This window comes from Struthio camelus, chromosome W (genome assembly GCF_040807025.1).
Source record: "Struthio camelus isolate bStrCam1 chromosome W, bStrCam1.hap1, whole genome shotgun sequence".
Lineage (NCBI taxonomy): Eukaryota > Metazoa > Chordata > Aves > Struthioniformes > Struthionidae > Struthio > Struthio camelus.
The window spans coordinates 18,530,591-18,555,017 of record NC_090981.1 but is presented as its reverse complement, the minus strand read 5'-3'; the positions used below and the strand labels follow the sequence as shown (position 1 = coordinate 18,555,017).

General features: G+C 36.6%; 1 protein-coding gene across 2 annotated transcripts in view; it reads left to right on the top strand.

Annotated features, from left to right (window-relative positions):
- LOC138064239 (A disintegrin and metalloproteinase with thrombospondin motifs 19) overlaps positions 1-24,427 on the top strand; it is a 153,901-nt gene that overhangs the window by 56,868 nt on the left and 72,606 nt on the right. For both annotated transcript variants that reach the window (XM_068925928.1, XM_068925929.1), the window contains exon 8: positions 22,267-22,372. In XM_068925928.1, the coding sequence (XP_068782029.1) occupies positions 22,267-22,372 (106 nt within the window). The remainder of the gene's footprint in view (positions 1-22,266; positions 22,373-24,427) is intronic.

The window sequence follows — 24,427 nt, the reverse complement described above, 5'->3', positions numbered from 1 at the left end:
AGGATTTCCCCATGCAGAGTTTAGGATGGGAAATATTAAATTATTGCATCGAGGATGTAAATTGTCTGGATTTTGAAGTCTCTCAAAGCAGTGATTCTTGCAAATTATGTGACTCTAAAAGTCACATTAGCTCCTAAAAGAGCCATTAGCTCCTTTGGGAAGCCTTTGCCATTTGGATATTTATGCAAAGCGGGTTTCTTAGAGTAGGTTGGTATCTGGATGTCACAGATTAAGTGAATGTATTCAAAGGATTTTCCTTGTAAAATGTTTCATCTTTAGTTGAACCTTGGAGGGACTAGAATGACTATTAGTCTCTGAATTTGTCCCTGCAACAGCAAGTGAGGCGAGATGAGCTGGCTGGCGTATTGGTCAGTCAGATTTCTGTGATGAGGAACCTTGGATGAAACATGAAAGTGAGGCAATAGGTTGGTGATAAGTATGCAGAAAACTATGGGTCTGCAGTAGTAATATGATGATGAGCAAAATGCCCGTCTGGCTCATTTTGCACTTTGTGGGCTGATTTCCCCACACTGGATATTATTGGTTACTGCTTTCTTCAGGAATTGAAGCATCGTTTGTATGTGTAGCTCTTCCCATGTAACTTGAATTGTGGGGCAAAAGTCAAGTTCATTTATTTCTTGCTGTTCCAAGAGTTGCTATATGAATATAATTCTTAAGTTTTCCATATGAATGGATGAAAATACAGTTCTGAAATACCACCTTTCCCATAAATTCAATGTATCATTTTTTCCATGTGCATTTCAGTTGTGTGGGCCCGTGCTCGCTATTATCAAGATAATCTCTCTGAAACATATATCAGCCATCGTCTGTGAGCTAATCTAAGGAAGAGTGTTCAAAAACTAGGGAGAACGTTGTGCCTTTCTCTAGGAGAGAATATTTAAATCATCTTACTAGAATGCACGTATTACGTCAGTATTTTTAGGATTGCAGCTTTAGATATAAAGACATGAGAGTACCTGTAGGTGGATGACTGTTTCAGTTTAGCATCCTATATTTCTGCTTTTGCTCCCATTAGGTTCTGAACATTCAAAAGTTGCTTTTTAGGCTTAGATTAGATCATGAGTAAAAGTTCATTAAAAGGTAAGCAGAAGTTTGATCTTTCTATAGATCTTCGTACAACACATTTATAGGCTAAAGAAGGCAGCATGTTCCTGGAATGTTTAACATGCTGTAAGTTATAAAATGTGCCAAAAGAAGTAGATGAAAAATGCTAATGCAGTATCAACTGAACAATTCCCAGCTGTCCAGAGCTTGCAAAAAAAAGAACAAAAAATGGATAAACCCCAATAGAGACTTTTGTCTACTGTGAGGAGAGTAATCAGGCAATTCTCCGATGTGCTAACATAACTGTACATGTACGTGAGGCAGTCAAGGTGTTCTTTGTAGCACATTACACAATCCAGAAATGAAAGTCGTGAGAAAGGAACGTTACAGAATGGATTTCATTATTGGAAAGGATTGTCATGTTGGAGCATAGTTCTTCCCACTGATGGATACTACACGGACAATTACTAGATTTATTGTTTTTTCATTAAATGCCAAGAATCACAGCTTTCAAACTGGACATGAGTGCCCGCTTAAGCCAGCTGGAATATGTGCCAATTTTCAGTTATACAGACAAAATTTTCCTGTATTTAGGTGGCAAATTACACATTTCTCTTATGTTTCCTGTTGTGTTCTGCTTGAAGTACAGGGCTTGTGCACTCTTCAGTTAGTACTTTTTCACTGTGTCTTAGAATAACAGAGTGATTTATATGATGATTTAATGGTTTAGAGTTAACATTAACCAAGAACTCTGTTAACCAAAAAGAAGTTTCCTCAAAATCAAAAACATATGTTGAAATACCCTTGAAAGATAAAACTTTATTCTTGATTTTGAAACGGTCTTCCAAATATTCCTGCACAAAGGTCTTTCAGGTGAATATTTTTCCCTACTGATAGAAAGAGTATTTTAGGATGCTTGTGAAATTTTAGATTCTTACTCGGAGAAAGCAACCCAAAAGAATAAATTTATTATTTTCTGGATATCTTGGTGATCAAACCAAAAATGTATTAACATTTCATTTTTGTTAGCTTTGAAAAGTAGGCGGAAATGTAAAATACAGTTTTTGAAGAGCATTTAATTTCCTGAGTTGTTTTGAAGTTTAGAAATTTTTTTATGTTTTTAGATAACTATCATGCTACAGCTAGAAGTATTTGGAAAGCCCTACCATGGCCATAAATGTTTTGGGGCTATAGCTTCTTATTTCACGCTATGTAAATTTGGAGTAACTCCAGTAGGTTCCTTTCCTGACCAATCTCGCGTTTCTGTGAAACAGTAAGCCGATTTTCAGGTGGTGTAAAACAGCACAGGTCCATTGATTTCAGCTCAGCTTAGGTTGATTTCCGTGTTGTCGATTGTCACTGCCCCTATAAAATTCCTTCTAGCTGGAAAATCTCAAGACTATTGCATTGGGATGAATATCAGCTAGACCCAAGTGGTATACCACTATATTTCCCATAGTGGTATGGTTGCAGCGCTCTTCTGTTCCCCTGTCCTGATTATGTGCATGCTCCCTGTCTCCTACTTCTTCACAGAAATGAGATCCTTTTGCTCTCCTCTGACACTCACAGCTCTTCTGTAACTTAATGAGCACTTTCTGTCCTTACTTTATTATTCAAACATTCGGGTGTTTGATGGTTTAAAAAAAGATAGGGCTTGTTTAGGAAAAAAATTCCAGAGATGTTTATATGGAAATTAATTTTACTTTCAGCTAATGAAAGCAATATATAAGTTTAGACCAGTCAGCACTGAAAATTCTTTTTTACCCTACAGTTGGCAGCTTTTGGGATCATGGTGTCTCTGTCTTTAAGAGTTTTTGTTCGCTTAGTCAGAAACAGTCTCATGTTTCAGGTGTTGGAATAAACTGCAGGGAAGCAAGCTATCTTTTACATTTGAGATGGTCTGGATTGTTTTTCTTTCTGTTCTTTTTTTTGTTTGTTTGTTATTGACAGATGACATTCTGAGTCGAATAGCTGTTTCAAGTAATTATTTCTTAGATTTTAATAAATGCATTTGGTTTTCAATTTTTAGGAAATTAAGCCAGTAGTAAAAGAATAAAGGAACTGTAAACTGGGGCCTAGTATATGCCTGCACTATTATTGTGCAGGCATCTTCTGATACTATAGTACTTAAGTAATTGAAAGGAGCAATGATTTGTAGGGCAAATTAGTGATGGATCGTTACCCAAACCTTAGTACTCAGCCCAGCAGGTGGAAATCAATAGATATTTTCTCACTCACTTCAAGCATTAGGCTGACAAATAAGTATGGAGGACTATGTATTCAAGCGAGTGCATGCAGTTTGCGTTTCCCTACCCTTTGCACCCTTGCGCTGCAGTGGTTCGCAGCGAGTCTCTGCGACGTGTACCTTCTAAGCCACATCAGTTGTTTGCTGTTAGCTAATGTCTTCTGTATCTGTAGTATAGCGGTGAATTATTAAAGTTTAAAGCTTAAGGGGCAGGTTGTATAATGATGCTGATTTTATGTTGGCATCAGTTTGGAGTCTCATTAATCGGGAGAAACTGAGGGAATGATTGTTTCTATGGGAGGCCGCGTCCCTTCTGGAGCTGCCCTGCTTGGAGGCTGTTCACTGCCTTGGTTTAGCATCCTGCTGCCTGCTTTTCCGTTCTGCCCTCGTGCCAGCAAAATGATTTCGCGGATCCTGGCACAAACATGCAGTTGTGTTTGGACGTTGCGATTGTGTACTTAACTAGCTGTGAAATTTTATTTTGTCATTTCCATCTAGCTCAGTATTTGCATCGAAGCTGATGGATAGTGTCTAGATGAACATACTTACAAGCATGCTGATTCCCCGAAAGAACTGCTAAGGGACACATGATGTTGTTCTCACAATAGTATCATCTCAAAATAGTTTTCAAAAGGCGTAAGAAAGATCATAATTTCTATAGCAGGGGATACTGACAGGCTGAATGACCTGCGCAAGATCAATGAGCTAGCGAGTGACAGAATCGGGAAGGGAGCCCAGCATGTTCTTCCTCTCCATTCAGGCCATTGGATTGCATTTCTACTGCGCGTGATGTGATGTTGAAGAAAGTACAAAATGTTAGCACGCTGTCATATCACTGTAAGTTGTAAAGACTCAAAGTAAACTTATCCTTAAGGAGCACGTAGAATTTGCAGGCAATTTTTAGACAAAAATTCTTCCGTTCTACAATTTGCAAGCTGTTGCTTTACTGATATTATACTATACTGGCTAGTAATTGCATTTTTTCTGTGTGGTTATCTTTTTTTCAAAGTTGGTTTTTTTTTAATTAAAGATAGCCCATTTCAAATGTCAGACACTAAGCACCTGAATCCTTTCATTAGGCCATGCAGTATGTTATCCAATTGTTCAGGTAATATCTCCTCTCATCCCTTGTCAGAAACCCACAGGTGCACAACACATGTGCTATATAAAATATTGTGACCACTGTTCATGTTTTGAAAGATTAATGGTAGCTGGTAAAATGTCTTAGTAACACTGCAACAAAATGGAAGAGAAAAAAGTAGTATTTCCAGATTTAGTTTGCCTAAGCCTTTTACTACACTCAGCTAAAAAAAAACCCTGTCTCTGTCAAAAAAAGGTCAACAGTTTTCTTGGCGCGTATGAATTGAGTTCCATTTTACCTAGTGTGTCAGAATTATGAGTCATTTTGGAGATGGCTTTTGCCTTAAATAGTGACCTCAGCTGATTGTTTCAATAATATCTTCTTCTTGCAGTGAGGTGAGCTTCTTTTTTTTAAGTGCATCTCAAGTTGACACATCTATATGATTCTGTATAGACAAGATCCTTTTAAAACTGATACCATTTGCTTTAATCTCAGTCCTGATTGAGATTCCCAAATAATAAGATGTCTCAGGAACAGTAAATTGAGTTTTTCTGATGCTTTATGAAAAACAGGGTTTCCAACATTTTATTGATCCCAGAGGAGTGTAAATGCAATGTTCTGATAGCTTGATAGCTCCAGGGTTTTCTGGAGAGAAAGTCATCAGATACTATTTTCAAACAGTTTTGTTGCTGTGTAATCTTAGTTTTTCCCAATTTCATTATCTTAGGGTACTACAAAAGAGCAGAATTTTCTTTAAAAATATATATATGTTTTAAAAATCTGATACTGTACCATTGGATGCTGTATTCTCAGATCTGTTCTCAGTTAAAGCATCGGGTATCACAACATTGTTTCCCCAGACGTGCTTCCACCTCACTTGTTTACTAGGAAGCATTTCCTAATAAAATGCTGACCTTACAATCTCCGATTAGAACTCCCTTGAAATGCTTGTCATACTATTTTAGGAGGATGGTGCAAATTTATTATATTATAAATGTTATAAATTATAAATTTACTACGTTATAAATTTCTAACTTTGGTAACATCTAGTTTTGCAGAGATTAAAAACAATAGCGGAAAATTCAGGCGCCATGAGGTCTTCATTTTGTTGCAAAGGATGTAAATAGCATGGATACAAATAATGACTGGTAATGAATCAAACATCTACACAATAAAGACCACAAAACAAAATGAAGTGAAAGAACATGTCTTCCATCCAACTTAGCAAAATGCCAAAGATGGATTTAGCTGTTTTTCTTTTATAATTTGAAAGTTGTAGATCTTTAACACAAAATACTTGGCCTTTTCCTCCAGTACTTCTCTCAAGGGACAGACGTTTAGTCCAGCCCTATGCATTAAGAGATTATGGCAAAAATAGGAAATTAGGTAGGCTAGCATTGTCCAATGGAGGTTAATGCTGGATATATTAAAGTTGAATGCTTAGAGCCCATTACCACCAAAGAGGCAGCCAAAGAAGTTCTCCTGAACACAGGCATCAGTATTGCAGAAATGGATTTAAAGACTGTTTCCTTGTGCTTCCTCATCTGTATCCATCTGTTGTCTCTTGTCTTACCCAGAAAATCGCTATGCTGGAATCTCGTGTAGCTGGCTTTAGCCTCATTAGTTAAGGAAGTGGGAAGAGTTTACTAAGAAGCATGGTAAATCGTCTCACACTCAGCCATATGCTGCTGTGGCAGAATTGCTATTGATACTTGATGTTGCTAATTTAAAACTAGCTCAAATCTCTGTGCCCTGCAGAACAGGAACCCTTAGGGCATAAGCCCTGCAGGCAGGGATAATCATGGAAGAAACTTAACGCCATTACAAATGCGTGCTATAAGACATTCAGTTGGTGTGGGGGCAATGGAAATTTCCAGTCGGTCACTGCCGAAGGGTAAGTCTTCAGACCTATCGTTTACGGCATATCATAACTTTGAGGTGCTTTTCTGGTTGCTCAACAAGGCAGGGAAAGCTCGGGGCCGGGGGATGACCCGGACCCAGTTCCAGGCCAAAGAACCAAGCACGGATGCGGCTGAGGGGTCCTGCCAGACTGGCATAGGGAAATGTAGCAGGCACACTTGGAGAAGAGAAATCAGTGGAGGTTAGAAAGAAGTGTTTTGTAAAAGGTGTGTGTCTGGATATATTTTCTTAAGGTTTTAGCATTGAAAACTACCAGGTTGGATATCAGCGAAAAGGTGTCCTGTTACCTTTCAGTAAAGACAGGTTATTTCAGGTTACAGTTTAAAATCTGATTGACTGAAGTTGCTACCACCTGGAGCTGTATACCTAGTCATGAAAAATACAGCTGATCACTATGGCCCTGAATTTTTTTTCTGGTATTCACTAGAATAACGAAATTTGTTTCTTTTGTTGTAACTGCTACTCTCTTAATACAGTAGGGAATTCAGAGTGGGAGTACAAGCAGAGGGATATATAGGCCAGATGAGGAGACCAACCAAAGCAAGTTGCTCTCCAGCAGAATGAAGGCGTATTTGCATGTTTTTAAGCTGTGCAGGTCACAAACGTTCTCTGACATGTCTCCAGCCTTACTGCTCCACAAAATTCACAGAATCAATAAAAGTCTTGTAAGCTTTGAATTTTTGCCGCATGCATTGGCTTACCCCAAAATAAAGAAACTGTCCTGAACAGAAGATCCTCTAAATGTGTCCCAGATAAAGGGAAGATAATTTTTTGTGGGTAAGATTGTTGACGTTCAGAGAACTTGGGTTCACCATTCACACCTGCAAAAGATTGCAAATTCCAATATTACTTAATCAAGGCCTCTCTCAATTTTCCAGATGTACAACTGTCTTTTAACAGTTACGCTTTCCCAGCAGAGTCACGATCATAAGTTCACTGACTTGTTTAGAAATAAGCACTTCATACTGTAGGAGCAGGAGCCTCTTTTAAGTGCTTTTGTGGAAAAGCTAGTCATAGACATCTCACTCAGTTGCACTTTGTGAATATTTATTTTTGTGAAAAGTACCATAGCTCAGAAGTGTATCCAGTAGCTGCAAATGCCTAAGTAAATAGAATGGTCTCATGTGGCTTTTGAACGCCAACGTCTTCTGTGACCTTGCTAACAAATTTTAGTTAACGTAATATGAACTGTGTACAAGTACAGAAATGCAGAAGTTCTTTAGGAAGTGATTTCCATATGGTAGTACAGTGCTTTTGACATACAAATATCTTTAATACGTAGAATCTCTTAAATGGTCACAGAAACTTAAACTTCTGTAGTCTACAGAATAAAGCTCTTTTTATCAGTGAGTGTTACATGTCCAAAAGTACAGCAAGGCAGAACTCCAATTGAATATGAATTCCAAATAAATGTTTAGGGGGGGGGGGGGGGGAAAGTCTCAGTGTCATGAAACATTGAACTAATTAGCTCAGGTTGGTGCAGTTTCTCAAGAAAGCAGAAGATCATAAACTGCAGTGTATGTCCTGGATCATCAAATCTCGATTTCTGCTATTGCAAGCCACCACTTTATTCCTCCTGTAAATATTTTAAAGTCCATCTTAACATTGATTAGTTTCTTGCTTTCTTTGAACTTCTAAGATGTATTTCCACCTTACCTTGCCTTCTGTTTTACTGAGTTTGTTCTAATGGCAACATTTTTCCAAGCAATGAGCCACATTTTCTCACCAGGAGAGTTGAATCTGTGTTTTCATACTGTGTCGTAACTAGATACAAAATAGCTAGGTTGCAACACATGAGATTCTGTTTTATTTCTCAGTGTTTTATTTTAAGTGGTTAAACACCTAGTTAATCTGAACAGTAGTATGGTAACAGAATAAATATCTCTGGAGTCTTGGTGGTAATTTCATAATCACTGAGCTAACTTTAAATTACTAACCACTTATCATTCCTTTAAAGAAACAAAAAACCAAAAAAATTCAGGTCTTTTCTGCCTTAAACAATTGATCTTAAACAATTGATCAAGGACTTACTGCTTCTAACAGTTCCTTCTCATCCTTTATTTTAATTTATTTTAATTTGAAGCAGTTGGCCAATGCGTTTTAGAAAGTTGAAAGTGAAGAAAAAAATGTTTTTTGTTTAGTTTCAAGACCAGCCGCCCTCCCCCGCCCCAATTATCTCAGAGAAATTATGTATTGTTTTCTTACTAAATCTATTTTAGTAATATCTTTTAGGGGGCAGTAGGGCTTTGAACGTGTTTAGGAAGACTGCAAGGTTAATTTTGATGTTTACATCCAGTTTTGCAAGCTTATGTTTTGGACAGAGTTTAGAAAATACGTGGCTGAACTTCAGTTAGCCTGTGTGTGTTTTCATTACATATTAATAATTTTTGAAAATGAAACACACTCTAATTAATCAACATGTTAATCATGTGATTTGCAGTATAATTTTGTGTATTTGTTTATGGTGTTGATATTACCAGCTATAGTGGTACTTATTTGTAAAATAAAAATATAGGATAAACACAAAGTAGTAAGATAATATTAAAGATATTACATATTATATAATAATAATTATTATTATTATATATTACAATTATAGGCTAATTACTAAGTAAAATATCTTTATTCAGATACTATGGTTATCCTAAAATATCTGCATAGTTGAGCCTTTTTTTTAATGCTTTAATAATACTCATCATACCTATTCAGAGCCATCACTAATTCTTCTTGTACATTTGAGTTCAAATATATTGAGTCGTGTTCTTTCTCATTTATGCCATGTGCTGTCATTGTTCTTAGCATATACTTAAATCCCAGCAGAGTCAAATACGTGCTCAACTGCTCTGTCTGGCTCTTGACCCAGTAAACTGGCCTGTAATGCACCACAATACCATCCATAGCTTTATGTAACTTCTTGTGTAACTATATCCTTTTTGTGAGAACGTAACATAACGTTCTCTTCCACAGCCTACCCTACTTCGTTTCTCGGTAAATATTTGTATTTATTTTGTATTCATTTTCGGTATTGAGTCTCAACTTATCTGGGGTACTTAAAATCCATTCTTCAAGAGATCTTAAAATAGAGAGAGACTTACTGCATTTAAAGAATTTCAACAGTATTTTTGGAAGCAATTAGAAGATTTGTGCTTGGAGCCAGAACTTGCATTTCTTTAACAGACAGAGCTCCTATGTCTGTCAGAAAAAGGCATTCCTAAGTAATGCTATAGGAATCTGTTTGTAATATATAGAGTGCATATTTGCTTTATGTTAAAATAAAAGGAAATTTCAAGATAATAATCACTATAATTTGCATTTATCTTGTAAATAGTGTATACTAGTTAGCGTCTAACTTCATATATGAATCCCTTATGTTTGTTGGAATCAAGAATCTTAAAGTATTAGTGTTACTTCAAACATATATAGCAGTAAATTGTATGCCGGTATAGGGTCTGCTAGAAAGAATGCTTTGCGCTAAAGCGCCTAGTATTCTACGTAGCTAGGATGTAATTAGTGTTTAATTACTCAAAGTGTTTCCGTCTGGTAGTATGAAACTGCAATTGGAATTCCTTGTTACTTGTCAGATGTGCTGAGTTTTAATGGCCTTCTCCTTTTGCCTTGCAGTTGTCATTGCGTTGTTGCGTTACAAAAACAAGGGAGTAACAGTTTGATTTATATGTTAGCAGGACGCTTCCAAACTTTTCCAGCTGAATCCCTAGCATGCGTCATGAAAATCTGTCATTGTGGTTCATCCCATCTCAGTCTGTGCAACTGTTTTCTAACATCCATGAGGGGTGAGATCACTAAATATAAATCTTCCCTGAACTAGGGAAGTCTAAGATGTAAACTGCAAAGATTTATTCATAATTTGTTTTACCTTTTCTAATGAAATCAATAGTAGACATGGGATAGGGATTTCTCACCTTACAGGTTATGAAAGCTGGGAACAACTAAGTTCCTTTTCACAGAATCACAGAACGGTTGAGGTTGGAAGGGACCTCTGGAGGTTGCTGCTGGAGTGCAGAGTGACCTGCGTCCGCTACAGACTCTCGGAAGAGCTCTCCCCATCTGTGGTAGGAATAAATTAGGCTCCCGCTATGCAAGGCACTCCAGGCACCACAGCTTCCTCCTCCATCACACCGATACCACCACCGTACACGAGAGAAGGTCCCATCAAGGCTAGGGCAGGGAGGCAAGACACAAATCAGGACAGAAGTGGACTACTAAGCTCAGCTTTCTGCTGGCAAAAATTCTTTCACAACAGAAGAGGTCCAGTTTAGCTAATCAGATTGCAAGAGATATAACAATTAGTCATGTCATGCCCCACTCACTGCACTGAGCAGTGAATCATGTCCTGTGTCCTTTTGTCTACCCGAACTGTTGAAAAACTGGGTCAAGCCCCAGCCACGATGAGCTTTTAAAGATATCTTTTATTGTCTTCTGGATTTTACAACTTTAATACTTATCTTTTATAACATTTCTTTATGTGAAAAACATTTAGGTGAAACACTGTCAGTACATTCATAATGAAACTGTGCAAGTTGGCAACACTATAAATAATCATATATCTGTAGTCAATTACTCTATAAATATGCACTCTAGAATACTAATATATGCTCTATATTATTTTATATAAAGAGTTACTGTATAGTAATTTTTATTATTTTTATTATTTTATAATTTTCTTACGCATACAATTACTTTTTAAAAACAAAATAATATTTGGTGTCAAACAGTACAAATTAGTTATTTCAAAATATATGACTGTAAAGTAAATCATAGTTGTTATATAGCTACCTAGCCATTTCTCCAACTAATCTTGTTTTTTAGCTGTTGTTAGATATGCTTGCATTTAATATTTTATGCTTAGAAAAGAAATGTTTGTGAAGCAGTGTTTGGGTAGAGTGCTCACCATTGTGTAACATTTCTCACTGAAAAATCTGACTACATTTTACTGGACAGTTTTTCCAAGTACGAGAGGCCAAATAGCTCCTTTTGGCTAAGACATCAGTTTGTGTGCCCTATACCTATATAATGGAAAAATGATTAGTGTGATGGAATTAGAGAGATCACATGATAAATGCGTTATTTTTCTCTGAAGTGTGGGATGTGTAGGCAGTGATATGTGGATCCTTTATTTAAGGAGGAAAGGAAAAGGGCTCCACGTGCAGAGAGCACTGCAGATCATCCATGCAACCTCATCTAACTTGTCAAAACACAGTGAAAAGTCAGCCCTGCGAATACGAGCAGGAAGGAACTGAGGGCCAGGGCCAAGGCTGACTCGTCATCTAGTGTCTGTGTGCAGGTTTACTGTTGGAATCCATCTCGTAGCTCCCTTTTACGATATTTAAATGGCAGCTTGTTCTTTTGTGTTTCTGTTTTCAGTTTGTACTGAAGTTTTTGTGGTGTCAGGATGATGGATATCCTACCACGAATGGAACATGAGTTTCTCATCAAAAAAGTCATCCCCTACTCAACTTGCTCAAGCAGGGGATTAGCCAGGGTCTATCCCCGCGCATCTGAGGTGCAGGAGCCTCCTCCAGGTCTTGATGACCTTGCATCTTGCAGGTTTTCAAAGGTAACTGAATAATGGATTCCCTGATGGAGGAAAGACCTGATGCGCAGCGTTTCAGTTTGCTTTCATGGAGTCCAAACTCTTTGTGAAGACCATCTCAAAAGTTCAAAAAATGAGTTTGAAACAGTTTGCAAGAACATTCAGACGTGGTCTTACAGAAGCTCCTCCAGTGCAGGCACAACCTGGGCCGCTAATCCGTTAGCACTGACTCTTATTTAATAACATCTGAGTAACACCTCTTTCAATCCCTTTGTCTGTGTGGTTAAGCAGGACACACACAAAAGGGAATGCACACTTCAGAATGGTCTAAACACAAAAATTGTGAACTTTTTTTTTTTTTTGTTCAAAGTAACAAAAGTAAAATAAAGCTCTTTTCTCTAATCACTTGGTTGTAGTGAAGATGAAAAAAGGGACATTTTGGGACATTTCTCTTGGGACATTTCAGTTGGGGAAAATTATGTGCTTTAGTATCCATTGGATGGAAGAGGATACTGTTTTTTTCTGATTTTTACCTTCTTGGCCTAATTCTTCCTTCTACTTTTTTTTTTTTTTTTAAATATAGTATTGCCAGAAATACTTTGAAAATGTTTCCAATACTAAAGCCTTCTGGAGTTATGTAGTTTGTTTGTTTTTTTTTAAATTTAAAGAGTTAAATTTTAGCTACAAAATGCATACAGAAATCCTGAGATAATTTTAATAAATAAAATTATTTTTGAAATTAGGCATGAAAGCGTGAAATGTGGTTTAGAGGGATCACTCAGATTACAGAGAAGGAAGAAATGTATTACTGTGCTGTTGTACTGTTTTTCAGGAAACGTTCTGCTCACAGTGCATTATTATTTACTAATTAAATACCTTCAAAGAGTGTGAATTTCCTGTAGACATCGCCAAGAAACTTATTTCCTATGCCGAAGTAAATATGCTGTCTATACAAAGAGGAGGAATTGAATATCTGAATAGAAAAATAAAGATAGGAAATAGTAACAGTTTTAGATAGGATAGTAAAAATTCTACATTTCTGTCCAATAGTGTCATTTCCATAGCACAGAGGAAGTAAATCACAAAGGAAAACGGGACTATCTTGTTTTCTTCATATTTTGTGATATAAATAAACACAAGCTTGATGGAGGTGTTCTGGCATGAGAATGATGTGGCCTCGTGAGTGATTTCTGATCTGTTTATTGCGTGGTTACCAGCAGAAGGGCAAGAAAGCGTTGTGAATTAAATTATAGGAAAATCAGATCAATAGGGTTTCAAGGCTGGAATCCTTGTAAGACCAGGGAGAGCATTGGTAATATGTTATGATTAGCTCAAATAAGAAGAGAGAGTTGATGTTACACAGGCCTTGGAAGCATATTCAGAAAAAAGTGATTTGATGGAATGGAATGAGACAAGAGACGAGCTCAAAGGGGCTGCCTTGTGCAGGGATGTACAGAGCAGGAGGGTGCCTTTAGCAGTTGCACACTGCATGAATTTGAGAATGGAAATGCACCTGTCAGAAAAGTGAGAAGAGAGATAAGCACCTGGATGAGTATTTTTGCTGGGCGGATGGAGTGACATTATAATTCTTAGTTACCTTTATTATACATCTTACTTTGTGATGCTAATATATGTTGACCCAGGTGCACAGAGATGGAGGCTTTTAGTATTTAGAAAACTCCTAAAGTGAAAACACACTTTATAGGAATGAAAGCAATTTTGACAATTAATTGGATCATCTTATGTAGCATGAAAATACCCATTCATAGAAATCTCTTACGGGCAAAGTGTCAGATTTTCTTAGGAGCAGAATGAGAGACAGCCAGCATTTGCATTAAAATAGGAGTGCAAGAAATATAAATATGTATATTTTTGGCAAATTACAGAAAGCATTTCATCATCTCAAAATGATGCGTGTGCTCAGATTTTGCGATCAGCACCTTTTTTTTTTTTTTTTAAAGATTTCATAAGTTATCTAAATTTCCATTCAGAAGATAAAGGTTAGTTTTAGAATAGTCTGTCAAAGCAGAGGAACTTTTAAAGTACCCTTACTATATGCATCTTCTCTGGAAGTCTAAAATGTACGCTTATATCAACATACTGTTTTGTGCAGTGTGCTTCCTGCTTCCTTGGACCAGGGCCCTTAGTATTAAATGAGGAGGCTTTTTTTTATTGTATTTTATTTTTACTTGAAAATAAAATGATTGTTTGATGCATTCCAGACATTTAAAATATTTTAAACTGACCAAACCTTTCAGTACATAGTTTTTATAAAGATATACTTAAAATAGTGCTTACATTGAGGAAAAAAAAAAAAAAAAAAGTAATTTAAACCCTTGGCAGGGGTAATGAAGTATACAATAGCAAAGCTGTAACAAATTATTAGAAAAGGTCATCTCCTTCATAAAATGAAGTCAGTTTATATTTCTTAATGTTAGCAAGTATTCAAATGGTAATTTGTTGTACTGCTAACCCTACTCTGATATTCTTGGAAAACTAAACTTTCACTTGCCTTTTTGGCAAAGATATCTCCCTTTTGAGTTTGCTCTACAGTTTGCAGCTCTTACTTTTCCTTTTAAAGTCATATTGCAGCAGAAGCTGCTGCTTCAAAGTTGGTAAACCTAAAAAATTTTGCACAAGGCGTTCGTATTAGGCTAGAATATTAACTTGGTCCTCTCTTTGTGCAAATTTTCATCACGGTGAAAAGCCATCATTAAATCTATGCCATCCGTTCATTACAGACTTCTGAATGAACCATAGCAGATAAAACAGTCATCACCAGGTAGTTTGATCGTTTAAGATAATCTGTTCCCGTATAGCAGATGTTTTATGTCTCTAAAAATGTTTTAAAAGGAAATATGTAGGACTCATTTTCTCCTGTTACCCTGCTGTTGTTACAATGAAACATTTCTTTTAAGAGCGTCTGAAGAATAATTTTTCTCTGTAAAGAACACAAAGAATTTCCCACTTTCAAGCGTGCCTCTGTCTCTCAGGCTTTCACTTGGCAACATAAAACACAGATAACCACTTTGTATCCCAAATGCTCAGAGTGCTCCTGCTTGCTTCCTGACAGGATTAAGAGCTACCATATGCTGTGAAACTAGGTTGGTTTCCAGCCACAGGACGTATCTCAAGCTGAAAGCAATAGGGAAGGAAATATATTTTAGGAAGGGGCAACTCTGCATGGATGCTGTGTAGAGCAATATTACTTTTTCTTGCATCCTTTGAAAGAAGATGTTATCTGTGAGGAGTAATGAAATACAAAAGGTAAACTTTCTTTTTTCCTCCCCAAAATAAACAAGTAGCTCAAAGTATATCAGGTGTGGAGAGAAAAACAGAAAGTTTTTGTATGGGCTAAGTAAAGATCAGAAAAGGAGAAAAAATATAAAGGTGTATATACACGCGTAGAGGTAATTAGTCGAAGGAACTGGCCTTCATATCACGTTCACACATACCACGTCGTTATGCTACTGTAGATGCTAGCGTGGACTGGTGGATCTGGTCATAAAGGTAAATAATTAAGAGGAAAATGTATGATTTGGTTTACATATCTTCTAATCATTATGATTATCCATGGAGAACAGTCCTGTCTTAGTTTCTGCTTTCAGGTTCGTTGTATCCAAGAAAAGCAGAATTCAAGCTCTGTTTTTTTCCATCTAGCACGATATTCCAAAATATATTTATTTCCAATGATCTTTGTATATGTATATAAGAAGGTAATAGCAAATAGTAACTTTGCGTCATAAAGAATAAATTCTTGTTCCTGTTCTACTGAAGCAAATCTGAAGATCAGGAGTGCGTATGCTTAGATGTAATCAGGAGTGAAAACGGCTAGTTCAAACAAATGTCTTAATCTGTTCATTTTTCCCCTAGGAAGAAATAAAATCACCAGAGCAGGTTGGTGGAGAAAGCTACAAAAAGAGCCTGAAAGACTGCAAAACCGTGTTATCACATGGCCCATTTATGAAGGAAGTGTAGTGGAAGAACAAATTGCAAACCACATGAAGTGGTTTAGAGTTGTCAGAAGCGCTTCTAGTGGGGTGCTTCAGTGTTGACTATCGTCACCTCCACGAGAGGTGTGGTATGTCTGTATGGCGACAAATGTTTTGTCAATTTACAGAAACAGGCATTTATTGTAGGAAATGGGCACTAACTCTTAACCTGGGGCATGGGACACGCATGCAAAGTAAACTGAATATCCTGTATATCGGTCCAGTGCATCCGTGAAAAGAAAGTCGTCAAGACGATAGGTTTATTTGGTGAGGACTGTTCTGAAATGACTGATGCTCAGCTTGAAACCTGTTTGTGGCTTTCTAGGTAACATGCTTCAGCTTTCCTTTGGAAAACCCCATTCAGTTTTTCTTGCCAAACAAGTGAAGTGTCTCCTTTTCAAAGTCACGTGTTATAGATCTGGAAGCTTTCATAAGGCACACTAGCAATTTATCCAGTGGAAACCTTTATTGTGTAGGTCTTAAAAATAGGCTTTTCTGCTTTTGTCCAAAAAAATAAATGTTTTAAAATGGAAATCAAGAGTGTTAATAGTTTTCTGTGCCATGTAACAGAGAACGTGCAAGAAACATCTACAAATCTCTAGAAAAATTGTTTATGCAAATCATATCTTGAGGAATTTAGAGTAATAGGTCAAAGCAGTTCAGGTTCTCAGAAGGACGAGTTATTGTTTAGAAGTATTAGATCTGATTTTTCTGTCATTGTGATAGTATTTCAATGTATGAAGCAAGGAAATTTTTATTGTACGTTACTGAGTATCTTGTGATTTTTACCTTTTGTTCTGGAACAGAATGGCTTAGAACTTCTTTGTCCTCTACTAGAATTATTCATGATTTAATCAAATTTTCTTCATTTCTATATTAGAGGTACAAAAGTAAAGAATGATTGTGGACAGTTCTCTGAAAGCATCAGCTCACTGATCAGCTGTCCTAACTGACAGTTAGGATTGATTAAGAAAGAATAGAAAACCACAGAAAAGAACATGATTCTGGTCCTTTTTGAATTTATGGTACACGTGCACTTTGACTATGGCCACTTCTGTCAGAGACAGCGCAGCAGAACAAGAAAAGCTCAGGTATGCAGAGGCCTACAAGATGATGAAAAGGTGTGGTTGGCTTCTGCCTGAGGAAGGGCTAAATGTACTGGAACTATTCTGTTTGTCATAGAGATCTCCATCAGCTATCTCTAAAGACATAAATGGCTTGGAAAAGATTGATGGAGCACTATATTTGGGCAAGAGAACTCGCGACGCCATAGTTAAAATGGAGGAAAACGTATGGTTGCACCCAGTTATTTTCTGGAGCTATTTGCCACAGCATGTTATGGACCCAACCCTTAAAGCAGGTTAAGAAGGAACAACCATATTTATGGAGAATAAATGCCTTGGTGGCTGTTAAAGATGACAGTATAGAAGCAGCCTCTAGCGCAGGGGTCCCTACAACACTGTCGGCAGAGGCTGGGAGTGCATGCTGGGGAAAGCTCTCTTCTGCCTAGTTTGTATAGTATCTCTGGAAATATTTGCCATTGGCCACTGTTGGGCACAGAGTATTAGTCCAGGTTGATCTCTGAGCCATGCCAAGATGTTCGTTGTTAATCTCAAAAGAGAAGTTTTCCATTTGGGCTATGTTTTACAAGAAAGTAAGTAACTTCCAGCAGGTGCGCCATCCATATAATAACGTGTTGAACAGCTGTGGATTGTTAGTAAGGTGCAATGACCAAGGACCTAAAATTGTTAGATCACACATTCAAAATTTGTTCATGCGTGTTTAGCATTTCTATATACATTGATGTGCCCTGTATACACTGAATTTTCCCTGTTCTTAAGGATTAAAGTGCAACCTTTTCCTTAAAGGAGGGGTTAAAGTTCATAGTCCATTATTAAACACATAACCACATATTTATTATGTATTGATAAATTATTTTTCTGGAAACTTTACTTTTTCTGAGAAGATTTTCATAAATCAAAGAAAGGTAATGAAAATTTGGGTTATGTGCACACCTATTTACATAAAATGCATCAAAAGCTAATTCATCTTTATCCCATTCTTTTGGCTAATGTCTTGCATCCATGTACATAAATATGTTTTATATATATATATATATATATATAAAACACATACATATATATATACACACACAGACATACCTGCATATAGGTGTGTGTATACATACATATATGTGTATAGCTATCACTTTCTATCTCTCACTTTACAAAGAAAAAGAAATACTTTTTTTTTTCTAGGCTTTTCTGTTTGTATTCGAGATTCCTGTTTATTAAATGTGTTGGTTTGGTTGCTGCCTGCTGAGGGTTTCAGGGCTGCTGATTCCCTAGCAAGTGCTAGGGCTTCCCCCCGCCCTTTCTCCCCCCTGGAAATCCTCAGTGTGTGGTGTTCAGAGCAGCTTGTGGTAGTGAGGCTGTTAAGGGTCAGCCTTGTGGAAAGCTTTTTATTTCCTTTGCTGAAGGAAAGCATCTGGACTGCTTAAAAAAAAAAAAAACAACAACAAACCAAAACAAAAAAACCCATTTGTTAGAACTAATCACGTCCACTTAAGTACTGCTGTTTATCCTCACAGGTCCATTGATTTGCCAACTCAAATGCTTAAGTTTGTATCAAAGCCGAACGTACCTGCACATTCAATTGCAGTAGCTTACCTGGGTTTGCAGGCGATCATGTAAATCAAGCTAAGATCATGTTGCATATTGTAGCGTGACACCTTGTGAAAAGCAAATATTTTGGGAAGGATGTTTGTGGTTCAAATTATCACCAGCAGTTCTGCCCATCTTCTGTCCGTTTCAGGTTTAGTTGTATTTTATCAGTATCTTACACTCCTGTTTTTGAAGCTTAATGAAATTTTCTTCTAAGAGCTTCTGTGTATATAAACATTGTTTTTATTAGTAGCGTGTACTTAGGCAATATCATTTGTATGTGTGGGAAAAATTGATCCATTGTTCATTAATTTCTTTTAAAAAAAATCCTCGCATGCTTGAAATGATATCTAATGAGCATTCGTTAGTATTGGTGTGGTTTGTATCCTCACCTAGATGGTGTGGAATGCAGTAGACATTGAGGATCTTTTCTTTTTTACTATTATTCATCTTGGTCAAATTTGACAGTCTTGAGTGACAGAGAGGTATATAGATAGCACGGATACTTTAGTTGGTAACGTGTTTAAGATAGCATCTCTGTGAGCTGAACAGTACTTTTCAACAGAAAAGCTGCAAATGTATGTCTATTCTGATACAGTAAATAGTGTTCAGGTTGTGATGAGTATGATAATTAACACATCAGGAAACATTGAAGAAAAATTATGATATTATATAGCATGACATGTAAAACATCTTCATGGGTAGAAGTAGTGATAGTTGTAATAAACTGCTGTTATGACTTGAGCAAAAATAGTACTTTTCTGAAGCAACATGTATTTCATTTGGATATTTATGTACTTGATAAGAAAATGTAGTATTGCAGTGATTCTTCTAGTGTACAACGGTGCAGCTTGACTCTCTTAGTTGATACTGCAGATATTTTACTCTACATTAACTTGAGAAATACTTTTCCACGGAGTAAGGTCATTTTAATAATTTATATTTGGCATGTATCCATTCATTGCTGTGTTTCTTTTTGGTTTTTGGGTGTTTTTTTTTTTTTTTGAAACAGGTTTCTATGTTAATAGGTAATAGGGATGTTCCTTATATGGTCAGTGAGATGATATTACTGCTTTCTAGCCAGCATTTTTCAGGTACTAAGTGTGTTAATTTGAAGCTGTGTGGTGAGCCCATGAGTTCATTGGGAATAGCTTAATCATAACAAGAGAGCAATTGTTCATGTTTTTTTCTTGTGGACTTAACCTTGGAGCGGTTCCAGCTGTGTTAATAAGCCACAGGAAGCTGCAGTGAACATACATATATTTAAAGAAGAAATTCTTTCTTTTACCTAATGCTGAGAGAGCTAAGCAAGAGCAGCTGCTTGCTGAAGTCAAGTTTCTTTTTCTCTACACGTGAAATTAATAACCAAGGACAAGACATGAAGCTAGTTCACGAATAGTAGTTGGCTGATCTACATCCAGTAGCTGCTGTTTGATGTGGCTTTCATGTATAAGGTTGACTTTGTTTAATAAGTGAAAAGTCATAAGGCATTAATTGCATTTGATGTTTTTAGATGTTTCCAGAATCAGAAATCTAATTTAGTCTAAATGAAATGCAGGTCTTAACGTTTCATATGTTGCATTCAAAAAGATCAAGCATAACCAATTCCCTTCTAAGAACGTTGAGTATAAAAACAGTCTTGGTCGTCTATATTGGGTATCGCTGAAAATGCCTGCTCCTGCTTATTTCTTTTTCTGAATAATAGGTGTTTAAGATGCAATGTACCTAGTAATTTGCGGATATTTTATGCTCTCGGGGAAGGCAAGGTAGATAGAGCAACGGAAACTGATAGTACTCGTGTTCTGGTGTGGAAAGGTATTGCTCATGTACTTTAACCTGTCCTTTTAGAGGCTGAGAGAAGGCCAGGGGAGCATCAGACAGTTTTCGGTTAATTTTCAGCATCAACAGAGAGAGGGAGATTTGGGAATTCCCTTTCCTTAGGTCCCAGCAGCTAAGATTTATCCCGTAGAGGATAGCCATCCTCCGTAAGGAAGATACTTTTGAACAGTCTTCAAGAAACTTTATAGTAACTGGAAGGCCCACAACGCTTCAAAATGCAGCCCTGCATTTTGTCTATAGTGAGATATTTTTTCTATCTTGTTTCAGCACTTTGCAAATTCATTGGTGTTGGCAGAAGTCCGAGCCCTAGCGTATGCTTCTTTTCAATACTGTTATCAATTCTACTCCTACTCAGAGCTACATCATTAAAAACAACGCTTTTTTTCAGTTTACTCGCTAAACTGGAAACCTAAGAGAAAATGCACGCAGTTGTGGGTCTACCAGACACAAAATGTTCTTGGAACAATTTTTTGAATTTTTCTTTTTATTTCAGCCACTGAAGCATAACGTGGAAAAAACACATTACATTTCGGGGCCTTCGTTACTTCTCTCTCGTTTTCAAAACAGTTAATATGAATTGTGTTTAAACTTAGGCGCTTAGCATGAGGTGTCATTTGAAGAACTTGAATTTTTTTGCTTTGAATATATTTTGCCCTTTTTTGCAGCCCCAGTTACTTTTACCCTCACTCCATCTTTTTTCTCCTTTCATTGAGAAGGTAATAGTAAAATACAAAATATTCTAGCCCGTTCAGATCTATTTCGTGATCGTGTTCTTCAGTCCTGAACAATATTCTTTTTCCATATGAACTCTGTGTCTGAAAGCTTTCAGCCAACTCTGTTGAGAATGGCACTGCCAGACTAAGGATGAGGTTACTAGTTGAAATTCATGTTGTGGAAGAGGCATTGTGTTTGCAGACTGACAAATACTTGGATCCTAAGAAGAATGACTTTTATCGTATGATATGATAACTTAGAATGCTAATTATGACTAAATTTCAAACACTGTCAGACATTTCAAACTTGACCTTCGTATCCAAACATCCAGCAAATATGTTAATCCAGAGGGCACCGTGTCTTTGAAAGGATGTTCCTGGGAGTTAGGCCAAATGCTTGAAACAGCGTTTTGATTGCTTACTCCAAGATTTCAAACAATGAGTGGCTAACGTAGGTCCCCACTAAGTATATTTATGCCTTCAAAAAAATGACCGTTACACAAACGAAGCTCCATGTTGCTCAATATTTTACAGGCATTCTGCTTTTTAGAAACTTCACTTTTGAACTCAGTAGTCTACCTTTTAGGCTTCTACTTTTTGCAAAGTTAGGTATTAGATAATAGAGGTGTTTTAACATTTATAATAAATATTTTCGTCAGACTGCAGTCTACTAAGAATTTTACTTGTTCTGTGACCTTCAACTACTTTATACATTTTTGGAATCCTATCACATGCTGAATACCATAGTCATACTTAACAATGCTAATGTGTGGGACAGTTTGTACATTTTATATTCTATTCTTCTGTCAGAGAAAATACCTGTTGAGATTTGTGCACTGCTATTGTAAGCATCTATTTTCATTTACAATAATATTGGTATCCATATTTGTTTCTGTCACATCTTATTAAGGTACCTAGCAACTGTTTTAAAGAATACATTTCCTGCGCGTTTGCAGTCTATGTAATCAGGTAGTATTACCACTGCTCGTAGTTGCTTTTCCATCTTTATCCGCTTCTGTGTTAAAATCAGTCATTGTAGCTTATGAGTAAGTAAACCATTGCAGGTACCTCTTTATGTATTTAGATGGTGCTGGCCACAGTAATGTTTTAGTCCTGTTTGAGGCTTGTGATACCCTATATAGTAATAATAATAATTAGTAATAATAAAAATAATTGATCATGGTGTTTGTTTCCTAGGTATAGCATATTTGAGTGGAATGTGCAGTGAAAAACGGAAATGTATTATTGCAGAGGACAATGGTCTGAATCTTGCTTTTACCATTGCCCATGAAATGGGCCACAAGTAAGTACGCAGATAACAAGCCCTAATATTTGTTAGCATGTAATATTTCTGGCTGTGATTTACTTTGTTATTGGTTGTGTACTTGTGTTTTTTTTTCTTTTCAGGTGGCTTTTGATTTTGATTAAAAACTTTGGAAATCCATGTTTTTATTATTAATATAATAGTGACATGTACTGATATATAGCATGTAAGTCAAGAAAATGTTTACAGCTCTGAGTAATACAGGAATCTTTATAGCTGCACAATAATTAGACTAGTTGGAAAGACTAACTTAGTCTAGAGGAAAAACAGGTGCCTCCATTTTTTTTTTCTTTTGGGACTGTGGTGTTATGTATCAGATCCAGCTCTGAATATTGTTGCCAACAAACATTTTAATGAGATCATGAGTTGGAAGAGCCCTTATTTGAATTTGGCATTCTGAAGACAGTTCTCATTAAAACATGTAATGGTCATCGGTCATTAAAACCTTAATTTTGGGTCCCCTCGTCCTCCTCCTTCCTAGAAAAGGAAGACAAATTGAAGGTGAAGACACGTATCCTTCATGATCTGTTATTTTTACTCATTACATGGACAGCAAGGAATACTTTGGAGCAGAAGTGGGGAAGAAAAAACATCGCAAATCAAATTATTTAATGAAAGTCGTATTCAGTTCTTGGTTCAGTACTTTTTAAAGAAAAATAAACAGGAAAATTTATTTAAAAAAAAGGTAGGATGAGGCTATTAATCTGCCACTTTCAGCTATAGTGGCTGTTCCACATATTAGTATACACATTTTTAGAAAAACAGCTTCAGAATAACAATGGAGAAGAATAATCTGTTAAATCCTTTGAAGCCCAGACCCTCTGAAAATTGGGTGTTGGGTGCCTTCAGACAAAGTGATTTTTTTTTTTAATTTTGTCAAAGCCATCTGAGAACGGAGGTCATAATATCTAATGTTGAAACAAACAATTGATTACAAAAAAGGATCAGAACTTAAAATATTTCTATTTAAAATTTCTCATGAAAGCAAAATAAGCAATTTCAGTGCAGCTATATTACTTACAGAAAAGAGCTGAAATTAATCTTTTTTATTTTTTTTTATTGCAGAAAGCAGCTCTAGGCTAATAGAAACGAGCCTATTTGACTGGTAGTTATGATAAAGGAAAAACTGATTTATTTTTTTTCTGAAAAGAAAGATTTATTGGTGTCTTGTAGCCACATGCTGTCACCTTCTTTTTTCACTGTAGTATTTACCAGTGTTAGAAGGGACTGTAGAGTAAGACTCATTTTCTGTACACTTACTCTTTTGACAGTAGACCAAGGATAAGGGGAAAGAAACAGTAATAGAATATGAACTGTAGATAAATTCATTGATGGGGTAAATTAGCAAATTATTTGAAATAGGTATGATAAAATCAGATTATTTACAGAACAATAAGTTCTGCACGATAAAAATATTTTTAGAGAATCTAAAACTTGGTAACGGGGTTACTGGAGTTGGGGAAAAAAAGGCATCTCGATCAACAAAAAATGTAACACCTTATGCTTCCTGAGAAATGCTGATCTATAGTCTCCTACTTTTGGAAAATAGGAAGGAGTTGTAAAGAATTTGCAGAGTTATGTGAGATGCATATGTTCTGCATAAGCAAACTTGAGAATGTAGGATGTTGATCTTATAAAGAGAGTTTTGTTGAGCAGCACTTTCAGACCTATCTTTGACACTCTTAAACAGCTGCTGGATGTGAAATAGCATCCAACACAAGTTAAAGTTGGTGAGGAGGCCCGCTGTAGCTGTTATCAATAGTCCTGGCAGGTCTTCCAGGGCTGCTGCAAGAGCCAGGCTCTCTGGCTCTTGTTACATTCGGTTCTCAACTGGAAATCTTTTTATGGCTTTGCTTTGCTGTGAGGCTGAGGAAAAGAAAGGATGCAGCATGACCTTCCTGGAAGGACAGAAAAGCTCAACTGCTAATATGCGAATCCTGGGGAAAAGTGTAACAGAATACACTGTAAAATTTCAGAACTTTCAAATCCCTCCGTATACATTCAAACGAATTTGGGAAAACGCATCAGGATCAG